The sequence below is a fragment of the Ciona robusta genome, chromosome 2 (assembly GCF_009617815.1).
Source record: "Ciona robusta chromosome 2, ASM961781v2".
Lineage (NCBI taxonomy): Eukaryota > Metazoa > Chordata > Ascidiacea > Phlebobranchia > Cionidae > Ciona > Ciona robusta.
The window spans coordinates 127705-152480 of record NC_143236.1 but is presented as its reverse complement, the minus strand read 5'-3'; the positions used below and the strand labels follow the sequence as shown (position 1 = coordinate 152480).

At 35.8% G+C, this 24776-nt stretch overlaps 2 protein-coding genes and 1 long non-coding RNA gene across 7 annotated transcripts; 2 read left to right on the top strand and 1 right to left on the bottom strand.

Moving 5' to 3' along the window:
- Positions 1 to 224: 224 nt before the first annotated feature.
- Positions 225 to 9978, top strand: LOC149739426 (uncharacterized). Of its 5 annotated transcripts, XM_089872334.1 has the most exons (11): positions 2911 to 3999; positions 4493 to 4556; positions 5425 to 5561; positions 6086 to 6290; positions 6342 to 6417; positions 6476 to 6520; positions 6572 to 6696; positions 7493 to 7694; positions 7972 to 8094; positions 9281 to 9385; positions 9639 to 9978. In XM_089872334.1, exons 1-11 carry the CDS (start codon positions 3990 to 3992, stop codon positions 9747 to 9749), a joined length of 1203 nt encoding a protein of 400 aa, XP_089728460.1. In that variant the 5' UTR covers positions 2911 to 3989; the 3' UTR covers positions 9750 to 9978. The 5 variants fall into 5 exon arrangements, with proteins under 5 accessions (XP_089728462.1, XP_089728460.1, XP_089728463.1 ...); XM_089872337.1 differs by lacking the exon at positions 5425 to 5561; XM_089872333.1 differs by lacking the exon at positions 2911 to 3999 and having other exon boundaries at positions 4017 to 4556.
- LOC149739425 (uncharacterized) lies at positions 9281 to 13400 on the bottom strand. Its single transcript, XR_016384404.1, has 2 exons — positions 13286 to 13400; positions 9281 to 10139 (listed from the first exon to the last, which is right to left on the bottom strand). It is a non-coding gene; the product is annotated as an uncharacterized LOC149739425 (long non-coding RNA).
- A 46-nt stretch (positions 13401 to 13446) lies between these two features.
- Positions 13447 to 19404, top strand: LOC149739424 (uncharacterized). Its single transcript, XM_089872325.1, has 6 exons — positions 13447 to 13738; positions 15141 to 15348; positions 15708 to 15867; positions 15926 to 16177; positions 17316 to 17416; positions 18535 to 19404. Exons 1-6 carry the CDS (start codon positions 13512 to 13514, stop codon positions 19267 to 19269), a joined length of 1683 nt encoding a protein of 560 aa, XP_089728451.1. The 5' UTR covers positions 13447 to 13511; the 3' UTR covers positions 19270 to 19404.
- Positions 19405 to 24776: the final 5372 nt, after the last annotated feature.

Below are 24776 nucleotides of genomic sequence, written 5' to 3'. Positions count from 1 at the left end.
AGGTTCTAGGTGTTTATATTAAAAACTACACCAACTATTTAAGTTGTGTAGGCTAGTTTAGTTATTTGGTAGGTTAACGTTTACAGTTTACCACTCGTTTACGAAATTTAATATTAAAAACCTTCAAATAAACGGTTTGTTAGAAATATATATATATATTAGAAAATGGTTGTTTTATTCTACGAGTTGAAATTAAGTCAAAAAACGAAAAAAACTACATAAAACGCCCTGGATTCCATTGACTACAATAGTAAACGGGACCGACTCGCGAAAGAGAGAGAGTGTATCATCTCTCTCCTTTACCGACATTGGAGATGCGCGTTCTACTCTTTTGTATTTCTGTGAGTCTATCACGAAATATTGGGCACGTACACGGAAATTAAAAAAAAGAGTAGAATGCGCAACCATGGCCATAAGGTGGCTGTACACAGTATCCGGAATTCGTCTGTTTTGTCCGGATTTCGCTGCCGCATGCGGAACTCGGTAATGGGTTTGCATACGACTTCACAAGCGAATTCGCATGCCGGATACTGTGTACAGCCACCTATAGAAATACCGGGTAGGCCAACACATTGTTACGTAAAATCCCAACAAGTCAGACAAGAGCGCCTCGACGGAGCTTACGGAAGCTGGGGGTTTATAGGGCTGGGGATGAGCACAAGTAAACGGAAGAGGAGTGGGGGCTTTGGTCTTTACAGGAAATCTTTGGATCAGCCATCTGGTTAGAAAGGCAAAGCGTAAGAGGAGCTTGGCGACTTTTTCAAAATCGGGGAAGCCCCCCCGCGAGCTGGAACTCGCAGAGGCACTCAAGAGAAGTCCTCGTCGGCGATGAATGGTGCAGTGACCTAGGATGTTACGTTTAAGATGCTGCACGCCTGAAAGGGTTTATTTAAGATCGAGGGAGCACGACCACAAGGCCAAAGTAGTTGGGAGGAGGGGAGAAGGCATGAGTAGGGTAATACTAATTTACGGGAATACGGAAATACGGGAACGACGGGAATCGCAATCTAATTTACGGGAATACGGGAATACGGAAAAGACGGGAAAAACTGCAAACTTATTTACGGGAACACGGGAACTTACGGGAATGTGTTTTAAGCTTGTTTTAAGCCTACACCAATTACGGGGATGTGTTTTATGCTTGTTTTAGGTATTTACCAGTTACGGGAAAGTTACGGGAATGTGTTTTATGCTTGTTTAAAGCCTACACCAGTTACGGGAATGTGTTTTAGGCTTGTTTTAAGTATTTACCAGTTACGGGAAGGTTACGGGAATGTGTTTTAAGCATATTACAGTTACGGGAAAATTACGGGAATCTGTTTTATGCTTGTTTCAAGCCTACACCAGTTACGGGAAAGTTACGGGAATGTGTTTTATGCTTGTTTCAAGCCTACACCAGTTACGGGAAAGTTACGGGAATGTGTTTTATGCTTGTTTTAAGTATTTACCAGTTACGGGAAGGTTACGGGAATGTGTTTTAAGCATATTCAGTTACGGGAAAGTTACGGGAATGTGTTTTATGCTTGTTTCAAGCCTACACCAGTTACGGGAATGTGTTTTATGCTTGTTTTAGGTATTTACCAGTTACGGAAAATTTACGGGAATGTTTTCTAGGCTTGTTTTAGGTATTTGCCAGTTACGGGAAGGTTACGGGAATTGCTGGGCCTTAAATTGTTTTGTGGGAGTTGGGAGTATACAGAAATGAAACTAATTATTAGTACTACCCAAAAACCGTCATGTATTTTAGATTTGAAAATATTGGGCAATATATGCTTAGGTGTCCCATCTTCCCCCACATTACTATATTATGAGACGAGTATGTAAGAACATTATGACATCATTTATTGTTTTGTACAAGAAAAATATGTTTTCGAAAAACCAACTTTAGCAGGTAAACAACATTTATGAAACCATTTTCTACATGTTACACAAAAAATTTGCAGCTGTTTTTCTTTATTTCCGCTGCAGTTAAGAGCTTCGCATTCACCCCAATTTAGCGGCTTTGGCGCTTTGCCGATTACACTTTCGAACTCATGGGTCTCTATTGTGATTACCGCTTCTTCTTTGCCTGATTTTGTTTCTTTGTTGCGACTTTTTCTTATCATCTGTGATAAAGAATATGTTGAAGTGTCTCGAGTTTGACTTTCTGGCAACTGCAAAGACATTTGTACTGCAATTAAGTGAAAGCATCTTCCCGTGCTGCTACAGGAGCATCGCGATGGCAAAGGAAACAACTTAACACTGTGGACTTGCTTGGTCATGGGATGATTTACAGAAAATGATGATGTTGCTGCCGAATAACCGATGAGTCCTTCTTTTACACACCGACGGGCTAATCCTCGTTGTGTGAGACGATACTGTTGTCCTTTCTCCACAGTTTCTCCCGTAATTTTCCCGTAACTGGTAAACAAGCATAAAACACATTCCCGTAACTGGTGTAGGCTTGAAACAAGCATAAAACACATTCCCGTAACTTTCCCGTAACTGTAATATGCTTAAAACACATTCCCGTAACCTTCCCGTAACTGGTAAATACTTAAAACAAGCATAAAACACATTCCCGTAACTTTCCCGTAACTGGTGTAGGCTTGAAACAAGCATAAAACACATTCCCGTAACTTTCCCGTAACTGGTGTAGGCTTGAAACAAGCATAAAACAGATTCCCGTAATTTTCCCGTAACTGTAATATGCTTAAAACACATTCCCGTAACCTTCCCGTAACTGGTAAATACTTATAACACATTCCCGTAACTGGTGTAGGCTTTAAACAAGCATAAAACACATTCCCGTAACTTTCCCGTAACTGGTAAATACCTAAAACAAGCATAAAACACATCCCCGTAATTGGTGTAGGCTTAAAACAAGCTTAAAACACATTCCCATAAGTTCCCGTGTTCCCGTAAATTAGTTTGCAGTTTTTCCCGTCTTTTCCGTATTTCCGTATTCCCGTAAATTAGATTGCGATTCCCGTCGTTCCCGTATTTCCGTATTCCCGTAAATTAGTATTACCCCATGAGTATGTCAGGGTATATTAATGATACTGAATTTTCGGGGTATTAATTTAAAGGGAATGCAAGATAAAACGGTGGGAGAGGCGTCATACTTCGAGTAGACATTTTTAAAATGGTGCCATGCCCTACACAAAAGAGCCCACCTGATATTGCATGCAGGGCCTAGCAGGAGGGGGAAGTGGGATACACTTTTCTACGCTGTTTTTCGCACAATTAGGCCACTTCTCATAACATATTTTTAAGTGCAAAATATTAAATTTTGAACAAATTTAAAAAATATTATCTTTTTTATTATCAGTATCTTATATTTAAATAATTTTTGAGGTTTAAATTATTGAACTAAAAGCAAACCTTTTAAAGTTTGACAATGAAAACATTTTCAAGACTATACTATGTGAAGGAAAATGGGACTCTAAATTATAATATATTTACATTAGCACTATTCTGCAATTTGTAGTTAACCTACCGAATTTAAAAGACTGTGCTAGTTTCTTTGCCATGTAAACTTCATATACATAACGCCTATTTTCTTCATGCTTATATCTCAAATGTACAAAATATTCAAGGTTGTTTTATGAAGCTATGAAACTAGTTTAATTGTTCGCACACGCAAACTAAAAAAATTCTTCCGCTTTACTATGATTTAGCGGGCAATTAAAAATAGCACCTTACTATTTCGCAATTTTTTTATCTGTTTAAAGTATACTGTTTCTATTTTACATATTTTTTTAATATTTAAAAACAGTAATCAGCTTTGACGGGCGATTTATAAAGTCGTGATAATACTGTCGAATAATTCTGTAACCTTAATTTTCTGATTATCATTAAATAGGGGTCCGTAAAAAGAAAATTAAAAAAAGGTCTCGTCTGACAAAGTGTCCCATCTTCCCCCACCCTATTATACCTTTATGAACACTACCAATTCGCAACAATACCCCTGTTGTAGAGTCACACGAAAGCAATGAGAGTTACCATGTATGTTACTTGGTGAGTGATTGTTTTTATTTTGTTTTTTTTTATGTATGGCTGATAATTTGGACAACCCATTAGTGACCACTAGGTCGGAGCACTAACTTTGGGTTGGAGCAATTGTCGTTAAGTGTCTTGTTCAAGGACACACACGCCCACAATGGTAGCAGCGTCGAGCCTTGTACCCATTCCCTCTAGGTTACAGACAGGCGAGCTAACCACTATGCCACGGGCCGAACAATTGAATAAATATGAGTGGTACAAAGGTTGCGTTTGTTTGGCAGGATTGTTGCCTTATTTACACAAACATGCTGTAGTTTAGTCAGAGAGTCAAGTTAACAAAGTAACGACGAACTTATCAGAGGATCTTGACTACGCGTTTAGCTTCGGTACTCGTTCACTGCAGGCTGCAGCATAACTTCTTATCGGAAGACACGTTTATTTTTATTTATCTTTTTTAACGAACAGTTTGCTAATTTTGTTTTCACTATGAATTCTGCCATGCTGTCAGACGTATATATTAATCCAGAGAAGAAATCAGTTGAAACCCTTTGGAAGGATGGACATCGAAGCATGTAAGTCCATGCCTCTGTTCTTAATGTATCCATATCGGATTTGTGGTGAACAAAACTGGTTTCAATAATATTTAGTCTTACTTCTGTTGTTGGCAAAAAGCAAATGTTAGTATGATAGCAGGAAAAGGAAAAAAGGGAAACAGTAAAAAAGAGCGTGTAAGAGGAAGAAAAGAGGAATGGAGGGGAAAACGGAAAAGAGGGGGAAAAGGGGTAGAAGAGGGGAAATCTGTCTTTTCTCTTTTCCCTGTTTCCCCCTCTTTTCCCTTTTAGCCCCTGTTTTTCCTGTTTCCCCCTCTATTCCCCCCTTTCCCTCTTTTTTATTTTCCTCGTTTTCCTCTCCTTTTCATCTTTACCCATCCTTTTACCGGTTTCCCTTTTTTCCATGTTTCCCCTGCTTTTCCCTTGTTAGTAATAATTTCTGCTGTTCCCCATTTTCTAATTATCAAAGTTAAGTAAATAAAATATAAAAAAATCCCTTTTTTTTACCAAGCAGTATTTCCTGTTTTCCTATTCCCTTCTTTTAGGAATGCAAGTTTTCCCTCTTTTTGCCCTTGCATCTGTCTGTAACAACCTTTGGCTAAAAAAGTCATGTAAAAGAAGAAATGAAAAACTGTTATATGAGGGGTACAATTTGCTTACATTAAAGAGGGTCTTAAACTTAAAAAAATGTTCCTTTAATCCTGTAAGATGCTGTTTAGTTGCCATACTCTAGCTAACACACTTCTTGTTTAGTATTATTCATAGTGTATTATTCACTTTAGTTTTTCACAAATTTTAAACAAAATAGAAATTTAATGGCCATATCCACTGTTAGATATTTGGTTGAAGCTTCAAAAGTTACCACCACCCAAATTTGAATGTGTTGCAGATATCATGTTACTTGGTTGAGATTTAATTGCCGTTGTACAGTTTGTAAACGAACTGTTATTGGTGAACTGAACATTCATAGATCTCAGTTTCCTTCTGATCTTAGAATTAAAGATGCAAGATTAACTAAAAATGGGAGTATGTATTTATATCACAGTGTTTTACCCTTTTCACATTAAAATTTGAAAAGAACTGTTTTAATGTTCTAATAGTTTTAAAGTATTATATTAGTAGAGTGAGGAAGGGTGGACATCTTTATATTCTATTTTACCCCCCATTTGGTAGTAATTAAAGAACATTCGACAACTCCCACAGACCTTTGTTGAATGTTTAAAAGCCGATCAGGATATTTAAATATTATGTGCTAAAATTATCCCATCTTACCCCACAGTCTTATATTACTGAAATCAATTTGAGTTCAGAGACATGGTTTTGAAATAAATGTAACTCATTACTCATTTAATCTCAAGCAGAGACAGTGATTATGTTTCATACACTTGGTGCATTCTTGTGAGTTCCCGCGTATGGACTGTAGGTGATTTTGGTGGGGGAATTTTTATTTTTTGTTTTTATGCATGGCTGACAAAATGGACAACCCATCACTTACACTGGGTTGGATCAACTGTTGTTAGGTGTCTTAACTATTTTTGTGAAAAAAACAGGTTTTCTTGAGCTGGAAATCATTGGAGAGGTGGTGGATGGTCACGTGATCAACATAGATTCTGGTTGGTTGAAGTCAGCTTGTTACTGTGACCAATGTTTGCATGAAATGTTGCAAGAACGAACCCTGCATTTTGTTGACCCAACCAAGGTCGAAGTTCCTAAAATTGATTACAATGAATTGGACACACAAGAAGGGATGTTAAAGTCAGTACCTTAATTTAAAAAAAACAAACTTTATTTTATATTCAATTTCAGCTGGATGAAACAAGTGATTGACATCGGGTTTGTCGTAATACAAAACGTTCCATTAGAAGAAGGAGCGTGTATAAAGGTATTTGTGCCGTTTGATGTCGTACTTTATTTTACCATACTAAGCAGTGCCGTTACAGGTTGGTGAAAAGATTTCCCCAGTATTGCAGAACACTTATGGAAAAGTATTTTAAATAATTTTATTTCTAGCATGGTGGTTACTGTTTTATGTTTAGTTATTTGATGTACTTGACAACCAAAGCACAGAAAATATAGCAAACTCTCAAATCTGGCTTCCATTGCATACAGACCAATGCCATTATGAAGCAGGACCAGGAGTACAATTACTTCATGCTATTCAGTAAGAACTGCTTTTTAAAGTAGGACTATGGTGGTTTTATTCATACCATAGTTTAATCTTTATTATATTTAATTGGTTAAATATTTGCCTTCTTGTTAATGGTTTACTGAACATATGTTGTACTTGTACGTATCTTAGTTTGCCTTAAAGCTGCATACCAATGAAAAATCAAAATTTATGTATTAATAGAAATGGTCAAATGTGATCTAAAGGTACCAACAATGTTTTAAAAATGAAACAGCTCCTGAAAAATATGCATGTAACGATGTTAAAACCGCAAATTTAACTGCAATAGTAAAAAGTGTCATTCAGCATTAAGTGTTTCTAGTTTCTTAACTATCGAAGAAAGTTCAAATTTTGTTAATATATATATATCAAAATGTTGTAAAATACAGAATACTTTATTTTATTTTCCTTTTTTGATTAAACATAGCTGCATACTATGCTGACTCCACACCTCTTTTATATATTCACAAACAAGAACAGAGCCTGGTTCATTTTTTGAAACCTTGGCGATACCTTTAGATCACATTTGGCTCCATGCATATACAAATTTTGAATTTTTGGTTGATGTGTTGCTGAAGGTTGTTAACACCTGGTAAAACTAAAATAAGTGGTTAGAGATGTTTTCATTGTAACCAAAGGATAATGTGTTATGCTTGATACTGACATTAGCACTGACGATATATTTTAACTCAGGAAAAACACTCATTGCCAGTTAATATGTTGCAGCACTTTGAGTGTGCGAAAAAGGGCAAATTCGAGCAGGCCTCGGATTTCACTTCATACCTTGCAGGTTTGATGATTGTGTACAAGGTGGAGAATCATTGCTGGTTGATATGTTTTATGTTTTGGAAACATTTCGAAAAGAATTTCCTGAAGACTTTAACATCCTCAGTAAAGTGCCAGTTCCATTTGGAACCATTGATTATCAACGAAAGAATCCATGTTATTTGTACACAAGGAAGCCTGTCATAGTTACTGATTATGATGATCAGGTAATGTCCTACAATTTAATTTCTCATAACTGCATTGCTGATGATGTTTGGCATGCACTACCATTTAATTGCCCTAAAATAGTGGTAAGCATTAGCTCGTCTGCCTGTAGTTTAGATGTTACACCTTCGAGACTTTATGGTGTTGTGGGTGTGTTTGTTTTTGAGGAGAATACCTAACAACAATTGCTCCAACCGTTTCCACAGCTGTTATTTCTTCTACTTCTCCCGTTACACAGAGGTGTGTCGGCAAAATTGACAACTTATTATACATTTATAGATTGTTGGGTTTAATTTCAATAAAGGAATTGAAGAACCACTTCGTATCCATGCAAAGTATGTGGAGAAATTTTATCAGGCTTATAACAAGCTTGACAGAATGATAAACAGAAACGAATTTGTTGTAAGTTGTGTTAAAACATTAATGTTTGTTCAGCAATGGTTGCTTATCTCAGGGAATTGTATTTACTACAACAAACATGAGTTAATGGCGTTGCTAAGGAATAACTAAAAATATATAGTAGACTGGGGTAAGACGGGAACTTTAAGCACATAATAATAATATCCAATAAGTCCAAATTCAAAATAAATGACGGTTTTGCGGTGATACCACAAATTAGTACCATCATATCATTATTAATTGACAACAATTTAAACAAATATGTAAAAAAGAGCTATTTATCAAATTGCACACCAGATGTAATTTTACCTCTTTAAAAACAGGAAGGGTCAGACAGGACAATATAAAATCTTTGTTAATTTTGAATAATAAGGTAACTCATTTTTAGGAATACGCAAAAATACCACGAAAATAATACCTGGACGCTTTGAAAATCAAATTTTAAACATTCTTTTTTTTTTTCCTACTGCTGTAGTTTTTAACATGTTAGCTACAATGTGGGATTGTATGAAGAATTGGTATTGTTCGAATGACAGTGATTAATAGGTTTTGTTAGAGTATCAATTGATAAACATTGTATACTACAAATGCACATTAACAAGTCATTTTCGAAAAAAAGAATAATAACTATAAAAAAGTTCAAACTGTTGCCTCAAATTGGTTATTGCTATTCTATATTTCACACAAGCCACCTGTCATAATTTATTTTTAAGTGCCTGTTACTAAATTTTAGATAAATTTTTAAACATTATCTGGTTATTGTATTAGAATATCATAATTAAATAAGCCCTGAGAGATAAATTATTATTAAAAAATAAACGAATACTGTCCAATAATATCGTTGGAATACTGTTGAATAGTACTGTAACATTTTTTTTGTCTATTATCAAATGAGTATCCCTAAAAGGCAATTTTCAAAAAAGACCCCGTCTATGCTTGAGTTCTCACTTTTTTCCACCCTACTTAATCCATATGTGCAGTCAATAAAATGTTTCGTAAATTGAAATTCTATTAACATAGATGTTTTCAATACAAAATTGTGAAGTGGCGTAAGAAATAAAATACTCATGGAATTTTACATACCTGAAAGTCAAGTAGTTATTAAACCAATTATAAAAATAGCTATTTAGTGGTAAATTAATATACCACACAAACTGCAGAACAGACTCGTTATAATTTTGTTCTTTAGTTTAAACATCGTCTGCGAACTGGAGAACTGCTTTTCTTTAACAATAGGAGAATGCTGCATTCTCGTGAAGCTTATATTAGCAATGGTGGACGTAGAAGACTGCAGGTACCAACTTTGCAAACTAGCCAATCATATATATTATATGAATTATGCGAAAGTAACCAAACAGCATTGCAGCATACGCCCAAAGAATGCTGGATAAAGATATTTGTGTTGGCAAGACACTTAACGATAATTGCTCTAACCCAGTTACATTCATGCAAACCACTGAACCAGACGGTAGAGCCGAATAAAGTTATATAGACACTCTATATACCTTTATTAATTTAAAATAAAAATTATTAAATTGAACTTTCAGGGTTGTTATATAAGTATGGAAGAACTAAGAAGCAAATATGTTGTTTGTGCAAGACTGATGGGAAACCTAGACGTAGTTGCTCCAAAAATTGGAAATGGGAGTGCTGTTTAGTTTTATCATCATTTGAATTTATCTTTGTTATATAAAATGATTTGTTTGATTTCCTAATTTTAAGCAAAGCAATATATTTTCTTTGTAAATATTTCGACCAATTCTTAATAATTGATGTGTTGTTATCTGCTAAATGTTTCCATTTAAATTCGCTATTTTATTTTATGTAGCAAGGTGTTATGAATACTGTGTTTCAACTAATCAAAAAATAAACTGTTGTTAACAATCACTCGTTATGTAACTGATATTAATTGGAAGTTGTCAGTTGTCAGGTATGGTTTCGTTTGTATATTGATGCCGCTACTATTGTGGGCGTGTGTATTTGAGCCAGACACCTAGCAGCTATTCCTCCAATCCAGTGGTTCTTAAAGGGTTGTCTTAATTCGTAAGCTGAATGCAGAAAAAAGATATATAGTTATATATATATATATATATATAATAAATATTGTTATAAGAAAGGAGGAATACGGGTTTCGAGTCTGCCAGGGTAGTGATGTATTGGTCCGGACTGTTATATTTGAACCAGGCTATACGACGCACAGGCGGGATCAAGTACAATACGAGGTCTATTAAATACGGACCGTTTAAGAAATTTGTACTGGTTTGTTATTAAATTTGTTCCGACAAGCTTTAATCACGCGGCAATAAGGTAATGTTAGAAATAATATTAAGCGTTTCATATTTACGTATTAATTGGGTATTGATACACTATTTTTCGCACATTAAGCCAGCAATTCTGATAAATTATGTATATATAGTAGGGTGGGGGAATATGGGACACTTTGTCAGACGAGACTTTTTTTAATTTTCTTTTTACAGACCCTCATTTAATGATAATCAAGGAAAATATGTTACAGAATTATTTGACGGTATTATCACGACTTTATAAAACGCCAGTCAGAGCTGATTACTGTTTTTAAATATTAAAAAATATGTAAAACAGAAACAGTATACTTTGAACAGGTAAAAAAATGCGAAATTGTAAGGTGCTATATTTTAATGCTCGTTAAATCATAGTAAAGTCGAAGATTTTTTTAGTTTGCGTGTGCAAACGAATAAACTAGTTTCATAGCTTCATAAAACAACCTTGAATATTCCGTACAGTTTGATTTTGTCTCCTAAAACTAGTTTTCGTTTTGTAAAAAAACACTAAGATATAAGCATGAAGAAAACAGGCAGCGGTCAATATGACTTTAATTTAAGATAAAAACAACAACAAAATATCGGTTTAACGTTATATATATGAAGTTTACATGACAAAGAAACTAGCACAGCCTGTTAAACTCGGTAGGTTAACTACAAGTTGCAGAATACTGCTAATGTAAATATATTTCAATTTAGAGTCCCATCTTCCCCCACATTGTAGTTTTATATGTTTTCATTGTAAAACTTTGAAAGGTTTGCTCATGGCCTACTCAATACACGGCCTAGGAATACACCGAAACTGCTCAGAAAATAAGAGGCCTATTGACGCGAATAATGCCCATTATAATATATGTTACGTCACGGTTTTATGAATGGATTTTGCTGTCTGGCTGTAGTTTTTGCATCAAATAACAGTTTATTTACCATTCCCGGTGAAATTACCTTATTTTTCGGGTTATTTTATCAACATCTTATATTTTTATAAATGTTTAAGCATGACTGAACAGATAGGAGTTACTTTTAACCACGTGCGGCATACAAGTAAGTTTTACTGACAGTTTAGTTTGGCTCAGTCGCTGAGTGAAAATAGTATTTGGCTTAAAACAGAAGTTTTTTAAGACAGCCTATATATATCTAGCAAAAGAACACCGCAGTACCAACAAGTAAGTTAATTGATATGTCCGTTTCGGACTTTTAAAACCGGTCCTTAAAAACAATATAGGATATTGGATAAACACAAGCATTAGCCTTTTACCTAAAGGGCTTATGCCTTGATCTGTCCTGCTGCTCATAACCCATTTTCTACTCGAGTTTTTTTTTGTTAAAGCAGGACAGAGGCTCTTCCTCGAGGTCCAAAAATGGGTCATACAGCACATCATAAATTAAGACTGTATAATGCAAACAAACTCACGACAGCCTCTCTTCGTACTTAAGAGTTGTGTCTAACTTTAGACCTTTGTCGCTGTTTAAATTTTACTAGTGTTCCTTCCTGACAGAATTATTCACACATGTCTGTTTGTTGTTAAAGAATATATTGATGATGTTACTGATTGAAGATCTTCTTGCCACTTCTTCATGATCATAACATGCAAAGATGGTACTCTTATCCAAATATTTTTATCCAACTACGGAACACCTATTGACCATGCTTAAATAACTTGCTTAATAATTCTGGTGGCTTAGCATTTAATCTAAATAAAATTATAAAGGTGTGCTGCATTATAAAACTTGCCAAATGCCTGTCTACTGAATTAAATATAATCAAAACGTAGGTTTTCTGTGTTGGTAAACTGAATCTGATTGCTCGTCTCTCTTTATGCTTAATAAACTGATATTTATATACTATTACTAATAAACCTTTTGCGCTGCTTTATATGTCTGGTATGATTTTAACTAAACAAGAAAGTATCCCTGCGACACGTTCTGTGATAAACTGTGAGTTAAAACAACCTAGAACTGGTATTGAACCTACCAACAACTGCAAACTGCATTCAAAATGAAGGAAAACCATTCATAAAACCGTGACGTAACAATGTATTATAATGGGCATTATTCGCGTCAATAGGCCTCTTATTTTCTAAGCAGTGTCGGTGTATTCCTAGGCCGTGTATTGAGTAGGCCATGGTTTGCTTTAAATTTAGTAATTTATACCTCAGGGGTTATTCAACTATAAGATACGGATATGATAAAAAGATAATATTTTGAAAATATATTCGAAATTTGGTCATTTGCACTTGGTGATAATTTATGAGAAGTGGCTTGTGCCCAAAACAGAGTAGTAATACCCAATTTTTAGCAAAAATAAAAACTTTATCAATAGTTATAATCAATTTTCTGTTATTACAAGTTCATATATATTTGTAGGATACAATATTACCCATTGAAGTTCGAACATTACCCATTGTCGTTCAAACAATACCAATTGTTATGCAATAATATAATGTATAGCTAACATGTTAAAAACTATAGTAGTAGAGCAAGAAAAGAATGTTTGGACGTAATTTTCAAGGTGCACAGTATTATTTCGTATTGTTTACGTATATTCCTATTTATAAATACACTTAATAATCAAAATTAACAATGATTTTAAACTGTCCCATCTTATCCTGTGTGTTTTCGAATTTGTAAAAGTTCACTTGCTGTGCGGATCGCTAAATAACTCCTCGTGTGTTTTATTATATTTTATTAAATTGTTGTCAATTAATAAAAGAATGATAGTGCTAATTCGTAGTATTACCCAAAAAACGTCATCTATTTTGATTTTGGAAATATTTGGCATTATGTGCCTAAGTGTCCCATCTTCCTCCATTGTACTATATATAACAACTGTGCCTAATTATAAACATGCAATATTCAGTATGAACATCAATCTACTCATATTATGTACTTACCATTTATTCCTATGTTTACTTTGAGATTTTCATTCCATGCATTTCTTATCACACCAGAACTTGAGAGAGTGCCCAGTAATGAAACGTTTTATTGCGTCATATAACAAAAGAATGCGAAGGATTGAAGATCGTTCGGCACAGCATGTGGTATTGCGGCAATGCTTGGTATATGGGTCTCCCTTTAATTACTGGCAGCTTTGGATAAGAAAAACATCTCTTGGACACAATGTTTGAATATTCGGTTCTAATGCAGTTAGTTGTGTGTGTTCTACTTGTCATGATTGAAATGGTTACGTTTGGAGAAAGTAATTGTGTAGTGACTTCCTATTCAGCTTTCTGCAACGCTGCAAATTTAACTTCAATACCTCTGAATCATATCAATGTTGCATTGCGCATAATTGATCTTAGCGATAACAACATCATGTCGTTGATAGGAGCAAATGAAATACTGAGGTAAGCAAATACTAGTCCTAAAGGGTATAGTAAGCATGGTTTTATGTATATAGGTAAATATGCTGATTATATTTTCACTTACTCGCAAATCTGCTACTGTACAATTCTCGCATTAACAGGTTCGCTTGCAAAGTTTTTGTCAAGACATCACAATATCAGCTTATTAATGGTGTTTACTTATTTCTTCGTGATGCATGTGACACGTCATATTTTCAAGGGTTATACATCGTAAGCGACCTCTATATGATAAATAGCATCCCCGTGTCCTAGTAAAGGTGGGGTAAGACGGCACCCCGTAGCACATATTGCCCAATATGTCCAAACCTAAAATATATATAATGGGTTTGGGTTGATATAGTAGGATAAGAGAATATGAGACACTTTAATTGTCACGAGACTTTTTTATTAAGGTGCTGCTATACTTTTGATTGCTCGCTAACATAGTAAAGTCGATGAAATTTTGTAGTTTTAGTTTGCGAGTGTAAACGATTGAATTAGTTTTATAGATTCATAACAAAAACTTAAATATTTCGTACAGTTTGATTTAGTCTCATAAAACTAGTTTTAATTTTGTGAAAAGAACATATAAACATAAGGAAATTATAGGCAAAAAAGTTTTACCAAAAAAGTTAACTTTATCAATACTTATCAATACGTTTTTTTTTCGGTTATTACAAGTTTATATACATTTGTAGGATACAGTATTTATCAATTGATGTTCAAACAACTTTCTTTGTCGTTTAAACAATACCAATTTTATGCGATAATATAATGTAGGTAACTTGTTAAAACTATGGCAGCAGGGCAAGAAAAAGAATGCTTAATTTTCTCATCAATTATCTTGAAGTGTCTATGACTAAATTTCGATTATATTTTTTTTATACATTATCTTGCTATTATAGTATATCATGTTTGAATAACCCCGGATGTATAAACAATAAACTATTAAACTAAAAAAACAAACCCTTGCTATTATATTAGTATATACATCATCGGTTCGGCGCCGTATACAGCTCAGTTGGTTATAGCGCGGCTTCCTTTTACTCAGAGGTAATGGGTTCAAGAAAAAAAAGAAAAAATCAACAACAAAAACAATCACCGTACATATCCCATTTTTTCTCAAAAAATTAAAACTTACTTTATGAGACAAAGTGTGCGAAATAATTCAACCTATTTTATTTACACAGTTGTCATCTTTGCCGCACTTTGTTGAATCGAAAGAAAGTTGACAAAAAAATAGTGTAACGATTGATTTTGTCGATCATCATACAGGCATTGTAAAACATGATTTTAAAAAGAGCCAGTATTGGCTCGAATTTCGTCTTCCCCCACGCTACTATATAACTGCTGTAGTTGCCCACCGCGAGCGTGACGTTCGAATGTTTTATTTTTATCCCAACAGAACATCCAAAAGCTCATTGGAGCAGCTTACTTTGAGAAACAACGTTATTCAAGAAATTCCTGCCAACACTTTCCACGGAATGATTAATTTGCACGAACTCGATTTATCTTGGAATCAAATTTCGTCATCTCTGACGTCATTTCATTTCAAAGATGTTGGAAGCCTTGACTATCTTTCACTCGCGCATAATAAACTGTCATGTATACAGGTAATGGGTAATGTACCTGTATTTGTATCTTTTGTAACACACATTGATGTGTGCAGTTCCCAACCAGTCGGCGACAAAGCCAATATTTTTGCGCTATTCTTATTAAAAGTATGATATTACCTTCAAGTAACGATTTGTAATTACTCTAGTCGATATTGGCATTTCAATTCTTACAGTCGACCTTTCAATTAATTTATGGTAAACCTGAGATACAGCATTAAAAATGTATAACATACAAGCGTATTTATTAATTGGTACGAAGTTTCCTAGCTGAAATTCCAATAGAATAGTATTTTCGTTGCCCTGACTCTTACTATTTTTTTAACCGTGGCTCATTTAACTTTTGATTCGTCTTTTAGGAAGGTTCCTTTAAAAGTTTAACAAAACTCACAGAACTTGATCTTAGCTACAACTCTTTAACTTCACAAAGTCATTGCTTCTCGCGTGATACTATTTGTCATCTCAGCAACTTGATTGTGTTGCGGATTTCGTCAAACAAATTACCCGATGTGTTCTTTGGTAAAAGCCAATTTTTAAACGTTCATTATAGTATTTGATTTTTTGATTTTTTTTTTAGAATTGCCCCTGAATTCCTCGGTGGGTTTTTTATCCTGTTTAACACGATTAACGAACTTACAAGCATCGAATTGCGGAATCGAATATTTATCACCTGCTACATTTGCTGGATTGGATCACATGACCAGTCTCGATTTATCAAGGAACTCTATTGTCACGTGGCCGTTGGGTGTTTTACGAAACTCCGCCTCATTGGTCTATCTTGACCTGGGTTTCAATAATTTAAAGTACCTGCCAACGAATTTTATAAGCGGTAAGAGAGGACATTTTAATAATTAGTGTAAGATGATCATACACAGTGCTGGGGTAAAATGGATAACGTTAGCACATTATATCCCATTTTTCAAATGGTATTTTAATTATTAAAGAAGCATAACAAGAATTGGGGTTTTGATAAAAATACATAAATATCATATAAAGATGCAACCAAAGTTTCGAAAAATAAATATCACATAAAAATGAACAAAATCGGACGGCTTAAGTAAAAAAAATCGGCCTTGCTAAGCTGTTTCGTTTTATTGAAACTTTGGAGGTATATTTAGATCACATTTGACCATGTGCTTTTATATGCACATATTGAACTTTCGTTTGTATGTCCAATTAACAACGCTCTTTTATGAAACCGGTATATATAGTTTATTCATTTTTTTATTACTTTTTTGTGGGTGAGGTCCATGTCAAGGACTGGGAATTAGACCAGATTTGTCCTAAAAGTATTACTCCAACACCCGGAAAGCCTATATTCAAGTCGCACCGCGCATTTTTTTGTTCTCGTGCGGTTAAGTGTTACCAAACCACTTTGTGTGTGATGTTTGCTCTGATTGAGCTTATAATTTGGACAAACCATTAGTGACAGATGAGTTGGAGCACTGTCCGTTAAGTGTCTTGCCCGCTTCCTAAAAAATATGGTGGACATATAGAACCATGTAAACTTGGTCTTTAAAGATTTATGTAACGTAACGTAATTTACTTTATTCTCGCGTGGCCGAAATATACGACATTCGTTATAACACGGGTGTTCATACACCTCGCGTCGCAGCTTACGGGTTACAAAGTATGTTACTTTGTGAGTGATTATTTTTTCGTTTTTTTTCATGTATGGCTGATAATTTGGACAACCCGTTAATGACCACTGGGTTGGAGCAATTACCGTTAAGTGTCTTGCTCAAGGACACATACGCCCACAGTAGTGTCAACGACGAGCCTCGAATCCATTTCTCTTGGTTCGAAGCAGGCGCGCATACCGACTGTGCTATATGACGCCAGATAAACCATCGTTAGAGCCTAATTGTTTCGTTGCGTTGGCTGGACCTTCATCCACTTTTTTTCGGCGTATGTTTCTATATACTGCATGGTTAAAAATTAAATCTTACTATATTACTCGCCTATAGGTTGCCCCAATCTTAGTCACCTGAGTTTGAGAAACAATGAGTTGAGGTCCTTGAACGCTGGGTGGCTACAAATTTTTAATGAAAATTCAACTTTACCGGAGGTATGAAAGTTACTTTAATTATGAATTTCTTCGGTACGAGCATCGAATCTTGTACAGTTCGAGTTGTGCGTAAGTTTATAATATAACTTGTAAAGTTTGAAACTTTTCAAAGATTGACAATATACCTGCGAAACTACAATGTTGTAGGTGGGACATCAAGTTGAAATTATAATACTATTCTGCAACTTGTGTGTTACCAACAAATTCACCTGGCTTTTCTAGTTCTTATACCGCATAAAACTTATATATAGAAATTTAAACCGGTATTAGTGTGCTAATTGAGGCATCAATTTCGGCCAAATGGCCCACACCTATTTTTATGTAGCTTTGAATAATAAATCAGGCTGTTAATTTCGTTGGGTCACCTACAAGTTGCACACTATTATTAATAGCAGTTTTATCGTTTTGTCCCGTCTTTCCTCACTTCGAAGTTATGTAGATTCCAAACTTTAAAGAGTTTGTTTTAAGTTTAATAGTTTGTACTTTAGGGTTCCAATATGATTTACTAATATAATAACAAGATAATGTATGAAAAATATATTCGAAATTCAGTCACAAGCACAGAGAGTTATATGAGAAGTGGCTTGTGCGAAATATAGAATATCAATACCAAATTGGTGGCAAGAATATAAACTTTATTAATAGTTATTATTAAGTTCCTGTTGTTACAAGTTTATACGCATTTTTAGATATATGCACTTTCAAAGATTTTTAAACTTAATTTTGAAAGCACAATATAATTTGTTGTTATTTGTATTTCTATACAATAAATTCACTTGTAATCAAAATTAACAATGATTTTAAACTGTCCCGTCTTCCTCTGTGTATTTACAAATTGGTAAAGTTACACCTGGTGTGCGAATCGATGTATAACTTCTCGTGTGTTTTATTGGATAACCATTTACAGCGAGCTATATATATTTATCTCAATATAATTTTTCGTGTTTCGAGGTTGCTAAATCATGTAAAAGAAATGTAGAATATTACATATAAAGATACACGATTTGTGATGTCCAACGTTTCCACTTACATATTTAATACAGTTAGTCAGACTAAACATAAATACTAAATGGTAGAGAGTTAAGTTTAATTACTGCTGTCTTAAACATCATTTCTAGAAATCTCGTTTTGATATCGTAAATACCATCAAACAATACTTATCCACCAACCTCAACGATGGGGTTGCAGAGGTAACTAACAACAAGCCGAACAACCTATGGATGGATTGGAGTGGAAACCCATGGCTGTGCAATTGTGACATGCTTCCGTTTGTTTATTGGATAATAACACAAGGGGCATGGCTCTCGGAAGCCAATGGCTATCGTGACGTCACATGTTATGATCCCGCTTATCAACGTGGTAAAAGATTGTTCGATGTTTATGTGACGGGAATGATTGACAGGCGCACCGTTTCTAATTTGATTGGCAAATGTGTTTCTGAAGTGAGCACAAGGATGACGCTTACAACACAAATGTTTGTCATGGACCGGTCAACCACTGGTGAAAATACAGTTTTCGACGATAACACTGCTGAACCCGTTCATTTTCATACCGGAACAGCAGGAGCTAATTACACAACGGAAAGCCACACCAAACAAGTAGCTGTGTCGGGTCCTCAGCATAGCAGCAACTTAAATGAAACTTCAAACCGATCATACCTAACCACTATAATACTTTCCGTTATTGCCGATCTTGTCATATCGTTGGTCATTGTGTTCGCCATGAAACGTTGGTGTTGCAGAAGTAAGCAGCGTAGGTGGGCGACCGTTGCACCAGCTTCTTCACAGGACACGTCAGCAATTGTATCTTCCTTACGACGACAAGATGTAAAACTAACTCCAATTTCAATATGAAAAGTAAGATCCAGAAATATATGTCCGCGTGGTGGCGGCGTAAGTAATTTCGTTACAGAACACGCATATTCGTGTTTTTGAATGTGACTTCATTTACGAGAATCCAATAAAGTACACTCCCAATTGCCACTTGAATTTGTAAAGATAGTTATTTTCTGCGGTTCACTTCCAATTGATGGTTTCCAAACGATAGTGAACTAATTTGGCCACGAAACGTTTCCTGTGGACGTAACATTACAATGTTAACTACCCTAGTATTATAACTAATACCAAACCATAAACTTGAGCGACAGATCGCGCCTGAGAGGAAGACAAGTTCACTATTTTTATTGACTGGTTGCTCGGAACTCTATTTGTTTTGTTCTGTCTAGAAATTGCGACATAACATGATGATTGCGCGACGTGACGTCAGAGCGAATGCCACACCCGTCTGTACTTTTTGCGACGAAAGCTTTAGAGCAACCAGCGGGTCACTGATCAGGCTATACCGCCCGCAGAGATATCTACCGAATTCATAACCAAGCGCCCAACCCACCAGTGTGTAATTAGATGTATCAGATTATGGTGCTAATCTGGATGAAGCGAAAACCAAACTCGTTTGCCCATACCGAGAGAGCGTGGAGAAAAAAAGAACTTCGCGCGCTTTTTAACGCTCGTTCTGACGTCATAACATACGATCACGTGGTTAAATTGGCGGGAATCCTACTTTTGCGCAATCGCCAGTTTCGCCATTGCGATAAATGAACTTGCGCTCATCATAGCAAATATCGATTCAAGTAGCTCGTGACAAGATAAATATTTGCGCGGAATCGTTTACCAATACTGTGTAAGTTTCCACAGAAATACTCATAATAAATAACATTGGAAGTCGATCATTCTTCCATAAGTTGTGCTTTCATTAACTTTGTTTTATGTGCTGCGTTCAGTTTAGTTAAACGATAATTAGACTTTGTTGTCGCTTACATTGAATTAAGGAAATGATAAAGTGACATGGCGGCAGTTATGTATGTTGTGCATTGCAAGGAATGTATATACGATGTATCGAAACAAACTGCGCCACTTAGCGCAACTAGCTTTTCAAGGACCGACACCCGATACCGAAGTATGAGACGAATGAAATTAATTTAATATCCTTGATTTTTAACAAGCGACAGTCCACGGCGTTTGTTGTCATAACACACACGATTATGTTTAAACGCTGTGCAAACTCATATCCCCTAGGTAGATATTGGATAGACAGACATGTCTGTACGCAATAATCGCTCACTTTGTTGACTAGACGTAGAGTCATTTTCTCCCGACCACTGAAGCCAATTCCACTTTAGTCGCCCAAGGCAAAGCCACGCACGCCAAAAACAAGTTTACTACGAGTATCTGTTGATTCAGCCAATTTCAGAACTGCTTATATCCACATTTGTTCGCCTCAACTGCAAAGACGACGTTCGCCAATACGCGTGAATTTCTTCATTTAACCTCTTGCCTTAAAAAACTGCCCCGCAATATAAGATATCAGAAATACAAACGCAGGAAACTTAGGTTGCATACGTAAGTTCGTATGATATTGTGTTTGTTCTATTAGACAATCCAACTGATGATTTATTGCGCATCTTTTAAACGCCATTTTAACCGCTAAATGATCCTTGTAGGATAATAATCGATGTGTGTTAGAGTGGAAGTGTTTGGGCAACCATGTGGGAAGAAATAAGAAAAACGGTTGTTTCAAATGTCGGTGTTACCCAATGAAATAATCGTGAGATCAAACTGTATTGTTTCCGTTGCATTGTAGGTGGGCGGTCGGGGATTTGTGTATTTCATACGCTGCCATAGTTTTTCATTATTCACAGGAAACAGCATATATAGCGGATAATAATAGCATAAGCTGTATTCTATGATTATGTATTTCTTTGATTCATTTATGCTATAGTACATTGCACTGTAGTCTGCATTGTAAGGACATATGACGCTGCAATAATTTTGCAGCGATTGTGAAACAATGGTTTATGTGTCAGTTTTGTTGGACTTCGGTTCCTATCCGATTTTAATATAAATTATCGAAAACATCATTTGATATATCAGTCAGGATCTTTTAGTGGTAGAAAATAAGCGCTCTACATATCAACTCAGGCTATTAAGGAAATTGGTATCGCTTGGCTGGATGAAGTTACGCTCGTTTGGTAATCTCAGTTTATTTAGTTCTGCTTAGCGAAAATGAAGACAGCAAAAGCGCGTGTCTCACACCGTGAAATATTTTCATCTTTAAAGATTCAATATTGAATAATTGCAAAATTCCTTTTTGTATCTCATTAGGTAGACTTTCCGTCTCGGCTTAATCAAGTAAAATAGGAAGGATTTTTTTTTGGAAAACAGTTTGCCTTTGTTGATATAACAAACCCTCGATATGTAAGCACGCGTCGTGTCCATTTATGCAGAACCGAGTGATTTCGCTTCCCGTTGCGTCTATCGACCGTTACAACTCCGTAAAAAAAACTCAGTCAACCCAAACGTTGCCAAATGTTAGACAATTAAGCTTAAGATATATCTCCGCCGTAGGTGGTGGTGACCACTGGGACGGTTTTCAATTAAAACAAGTCGCTTGGGATTTGACGTAATAAGCCGGCTGTCGCACAGACGGCCATGTGATATAATAAACGACATTATGACATCACAGATGGCGCAGCAGGTGTAACATGTTGCAGCATTTTAATAAAATAGGCACCATACCGTTGTAAACTACATTCTTTTATTAACTGATTACCAAATCAACATTTAGCAAGTTTTGTGTTACACTGTCTATCCTTTTACCAATGATAATAAATCATGACGCAAAAAATAGTTTTATTGTAAAAATCATGTTGTTGGTTTATGCTTTTTTTACGAATGATTTGTTGTCGGTTGATTTAGATTGCAATACCCTTACCTGACAAACACGTTTGTAAACAAGTGCTTATAGCAGGCCATTAAAGTGGATTTATCATTTTACATAACTATAATTATAATTGTAAAGTGTCAGATACAAATGATTTGTAACCATCAAACATACATTCGGTATGTAAGTTAAATATCGAGTTATTATTTAAAAGCGGAAACATCGGTGACCGAATGTCGACGTCACGCGTCAATTCCCTGCAAGCGACACGCGAGTGCTGCGATTATACCTTTGTCATGTTGTCTTTAACAATGACTCTTGTTTGGTCAGGATGTATACGGCCACAACAATGACACAATTATAATTGCAAATGGAAGTTGTAAAAATGAAATAATTGCAGTTAATTGCTCTCTCCTTCTGGTTTTGGTGCAATTACCTTAACATTAGTTGACTCCTGACCACGCCTTATAATGATATATCGCAGTACCCCGGTGCAACTTCAGTAGAATATGCTAGTTCACGTATTGTAATTTGCAATCGGATTATGTTTCTATTAAGATGCCGCATGCTGAGTTTAATACATAGAGAGTCCGGATATATGTTTATAATAAGACGATTATCGACCAGTGCCAATATCCTACTTTACATACATTCAATACAAAATCACCATATTAAATCCCCCAACTTGGGACGTAGCTTTGGGAAAGTGGACGGTTTCCGTACTTGGATTACGTCAGTGATTTCCGCACCATAACAACGAATGTAGATTCCCACACTTAATAGTCGCCGAGAGCTCATGAATATTGTCTGTAGTTCAGTAATTTAGCTAATGGCTCATATTAAAGCACACCAAAAAGCGTTTCGGGTTACTGCGTCCACAAACCGTAGCTCACGTGACTCAAAAGGTTGGACAAACACCGACTCGATAACTAACCGCTAATAAACCTTATGTCATCTCGGTAGTAAGTGTTAACAGTCTTCAAATCCATCAATCATTTGAAATGCAAACTCATCAGAAGGCCGCTCGACATTAGAGTGAATAAGTAAATACTGGATATCTTTAACCATTGTGCACAGTCTCAATCATCAAGTTGTCAAAGAGTGTACCTTTGAGTTACGGCACACGACGGTACACCTTGCTTGAGTGAGCGTATATAATGAAGGGTGCTGGAGCGTGGGGTATTAACTGCGGATAATAATGGCGCGTGTGATAAGTTTGCGGTTGCCACAGGTGGCTCCAATGTTGATAACCAAGACAAAATCAATTATGGCGTAATAAAGTCCGCTGCCATGTTGACGCACCTGTAAAAAGAAACCGCATGTCGCAATATTTATGAAGTTTATCGTAACGACACAATATCAATAGCCACCCTAACATTTATTTGCAGGTTCAGTCAACCAGTCAGGTTCTTGAGCAGTGGTGGCACAACGATTGTTCTCATGGCCATCTTGTTTTAAATAACATACGTTATTGTTTTTTAAAAAAAACATTGAAACATGCTTTAGTAACAAGAAACTCAGTTAGTGTAGGTATTAACTACAAGGACGAGCGTAAACATGAAACTTGCAATTGACCAACTTTCTTTTGCTTTACAGAGGCAGTTACCACCTACCTGCGATTGTAAACTAGGCTCATAAAATGTGAACAAGATTGTTTCGACAAACTGTGAACTATGACGTAACAGTAATTGACCTCGTGTGGCTGTTCAAATTTAGTTAGTATCCTGTTTTTCGACCTTAGATAAAACTTCCAGCAGAGTTCGATTAAATGTTGGGCGAATAGTTTCGCCATATTGGCAAATCCGCTATACAAGCTTAACTCAGGTTAATCCTGTATTACCAGCACATTCCAAAGTCAGTGGGAAAGCCAGGACAGCTGTAAACCGCACAGAGCTTAACGCAAAGTGACGGTTGAGCGGAAGCAAACTTAAACTTTGATCGCAGTTTTATCAAACTGTTATTCGTTATATTCTTGCGGCCGTGGCGCTTGAAGTTGCTGGTAAAGTATAGCAAACTATCTACAGATCAGCACTTCATGGAACAAAGCATTTACACAAGTCAGTTTGATGTCACACTTGTATTTCGCCACACTTTCGCGCCTTTCCATCTGTTAGCTTGTGACGTCATGCAACAACAGCCGATGACCGAATCTATTGTTTCGTCACATATGTCATTCCATGGCAGAAGCGAACGCCTTATGCTCGTAAGTGCGATTAACGCATTTCGGTAGCGACGCGTGTCATCTGGCCTAAAAATTACTAATAAAAATGTTTGTTTAAATTTAGGATTCATGTTACATAATGTTATTACACAACACGATTTTTAAATATTAAATTCACATTTGACCAAAATTTAAATAAACCTTAGTTTATTTATTTAACCTCCTTTACTCAGTTACAAAGTAGTGAGCAGAGCTGCCATTTTTCTTGCGCGAACCCGAAACAGCACTTCGGTTAAAATGTAACTTGTCACAAAATATTACAAACACGCACATTTGCTTTTTTGGATTATCAACAACCGTTGTCCTTCGTTAGCGTACTGGGTTAGAGAACGCAACAGATGTGCGAGAGAGAACCAAGAAAAAAGCGGCACTAATAAAAGAGAAGCTCGGAGGAGCAGTTATTTAAGAGACAAAGGGAGT

Bases quoted from the DNA above. Each gene is read 5' to 3' on its own strand.
- LOC149739426 (XM_089872333.1), top strand. From the start codon at position 4,471: ATGAATTCTGCCATGCTGTCAGACGTATATATTAATCCAGAGAAGAAA. The intron at 6,291-6,341 runs GTCAGTACCTTA...ATTCAATTTCAG, and splicing joins ACACAAGAAGGGATGTTAAA to CTGGATGAAACAAGTGATTG. The intron at 6,521-6,571 runs GTATTTTAAATA...TTTTATGTTTAG, and splicing joins TGCAGAACACTTATGGAAAA to TTATTTGATGTACTTGACAA.
- LOC149739424 (XM_089872325.1), top strand. From the start codon at position 13,512: ATGTTTGAATATTCGGTTCTAATGCAGTTAGTTGTGTGTGTTCTACTT. The intron at 15,349-15,707 runs GTAATGGGTAAT...TTCGTCTTTTAG, and splicing joins ATAAACTGTCATGTATACAG to GAAGGTTCCTTTAAAAGTTT. The intron at 17,417-18,534 runs GTATGAAAGTTA...CATCATTTCTAG, and splicing joins AAAATTCAACTTTACCGGAG to AAATCTCGTTTTGATATCGT.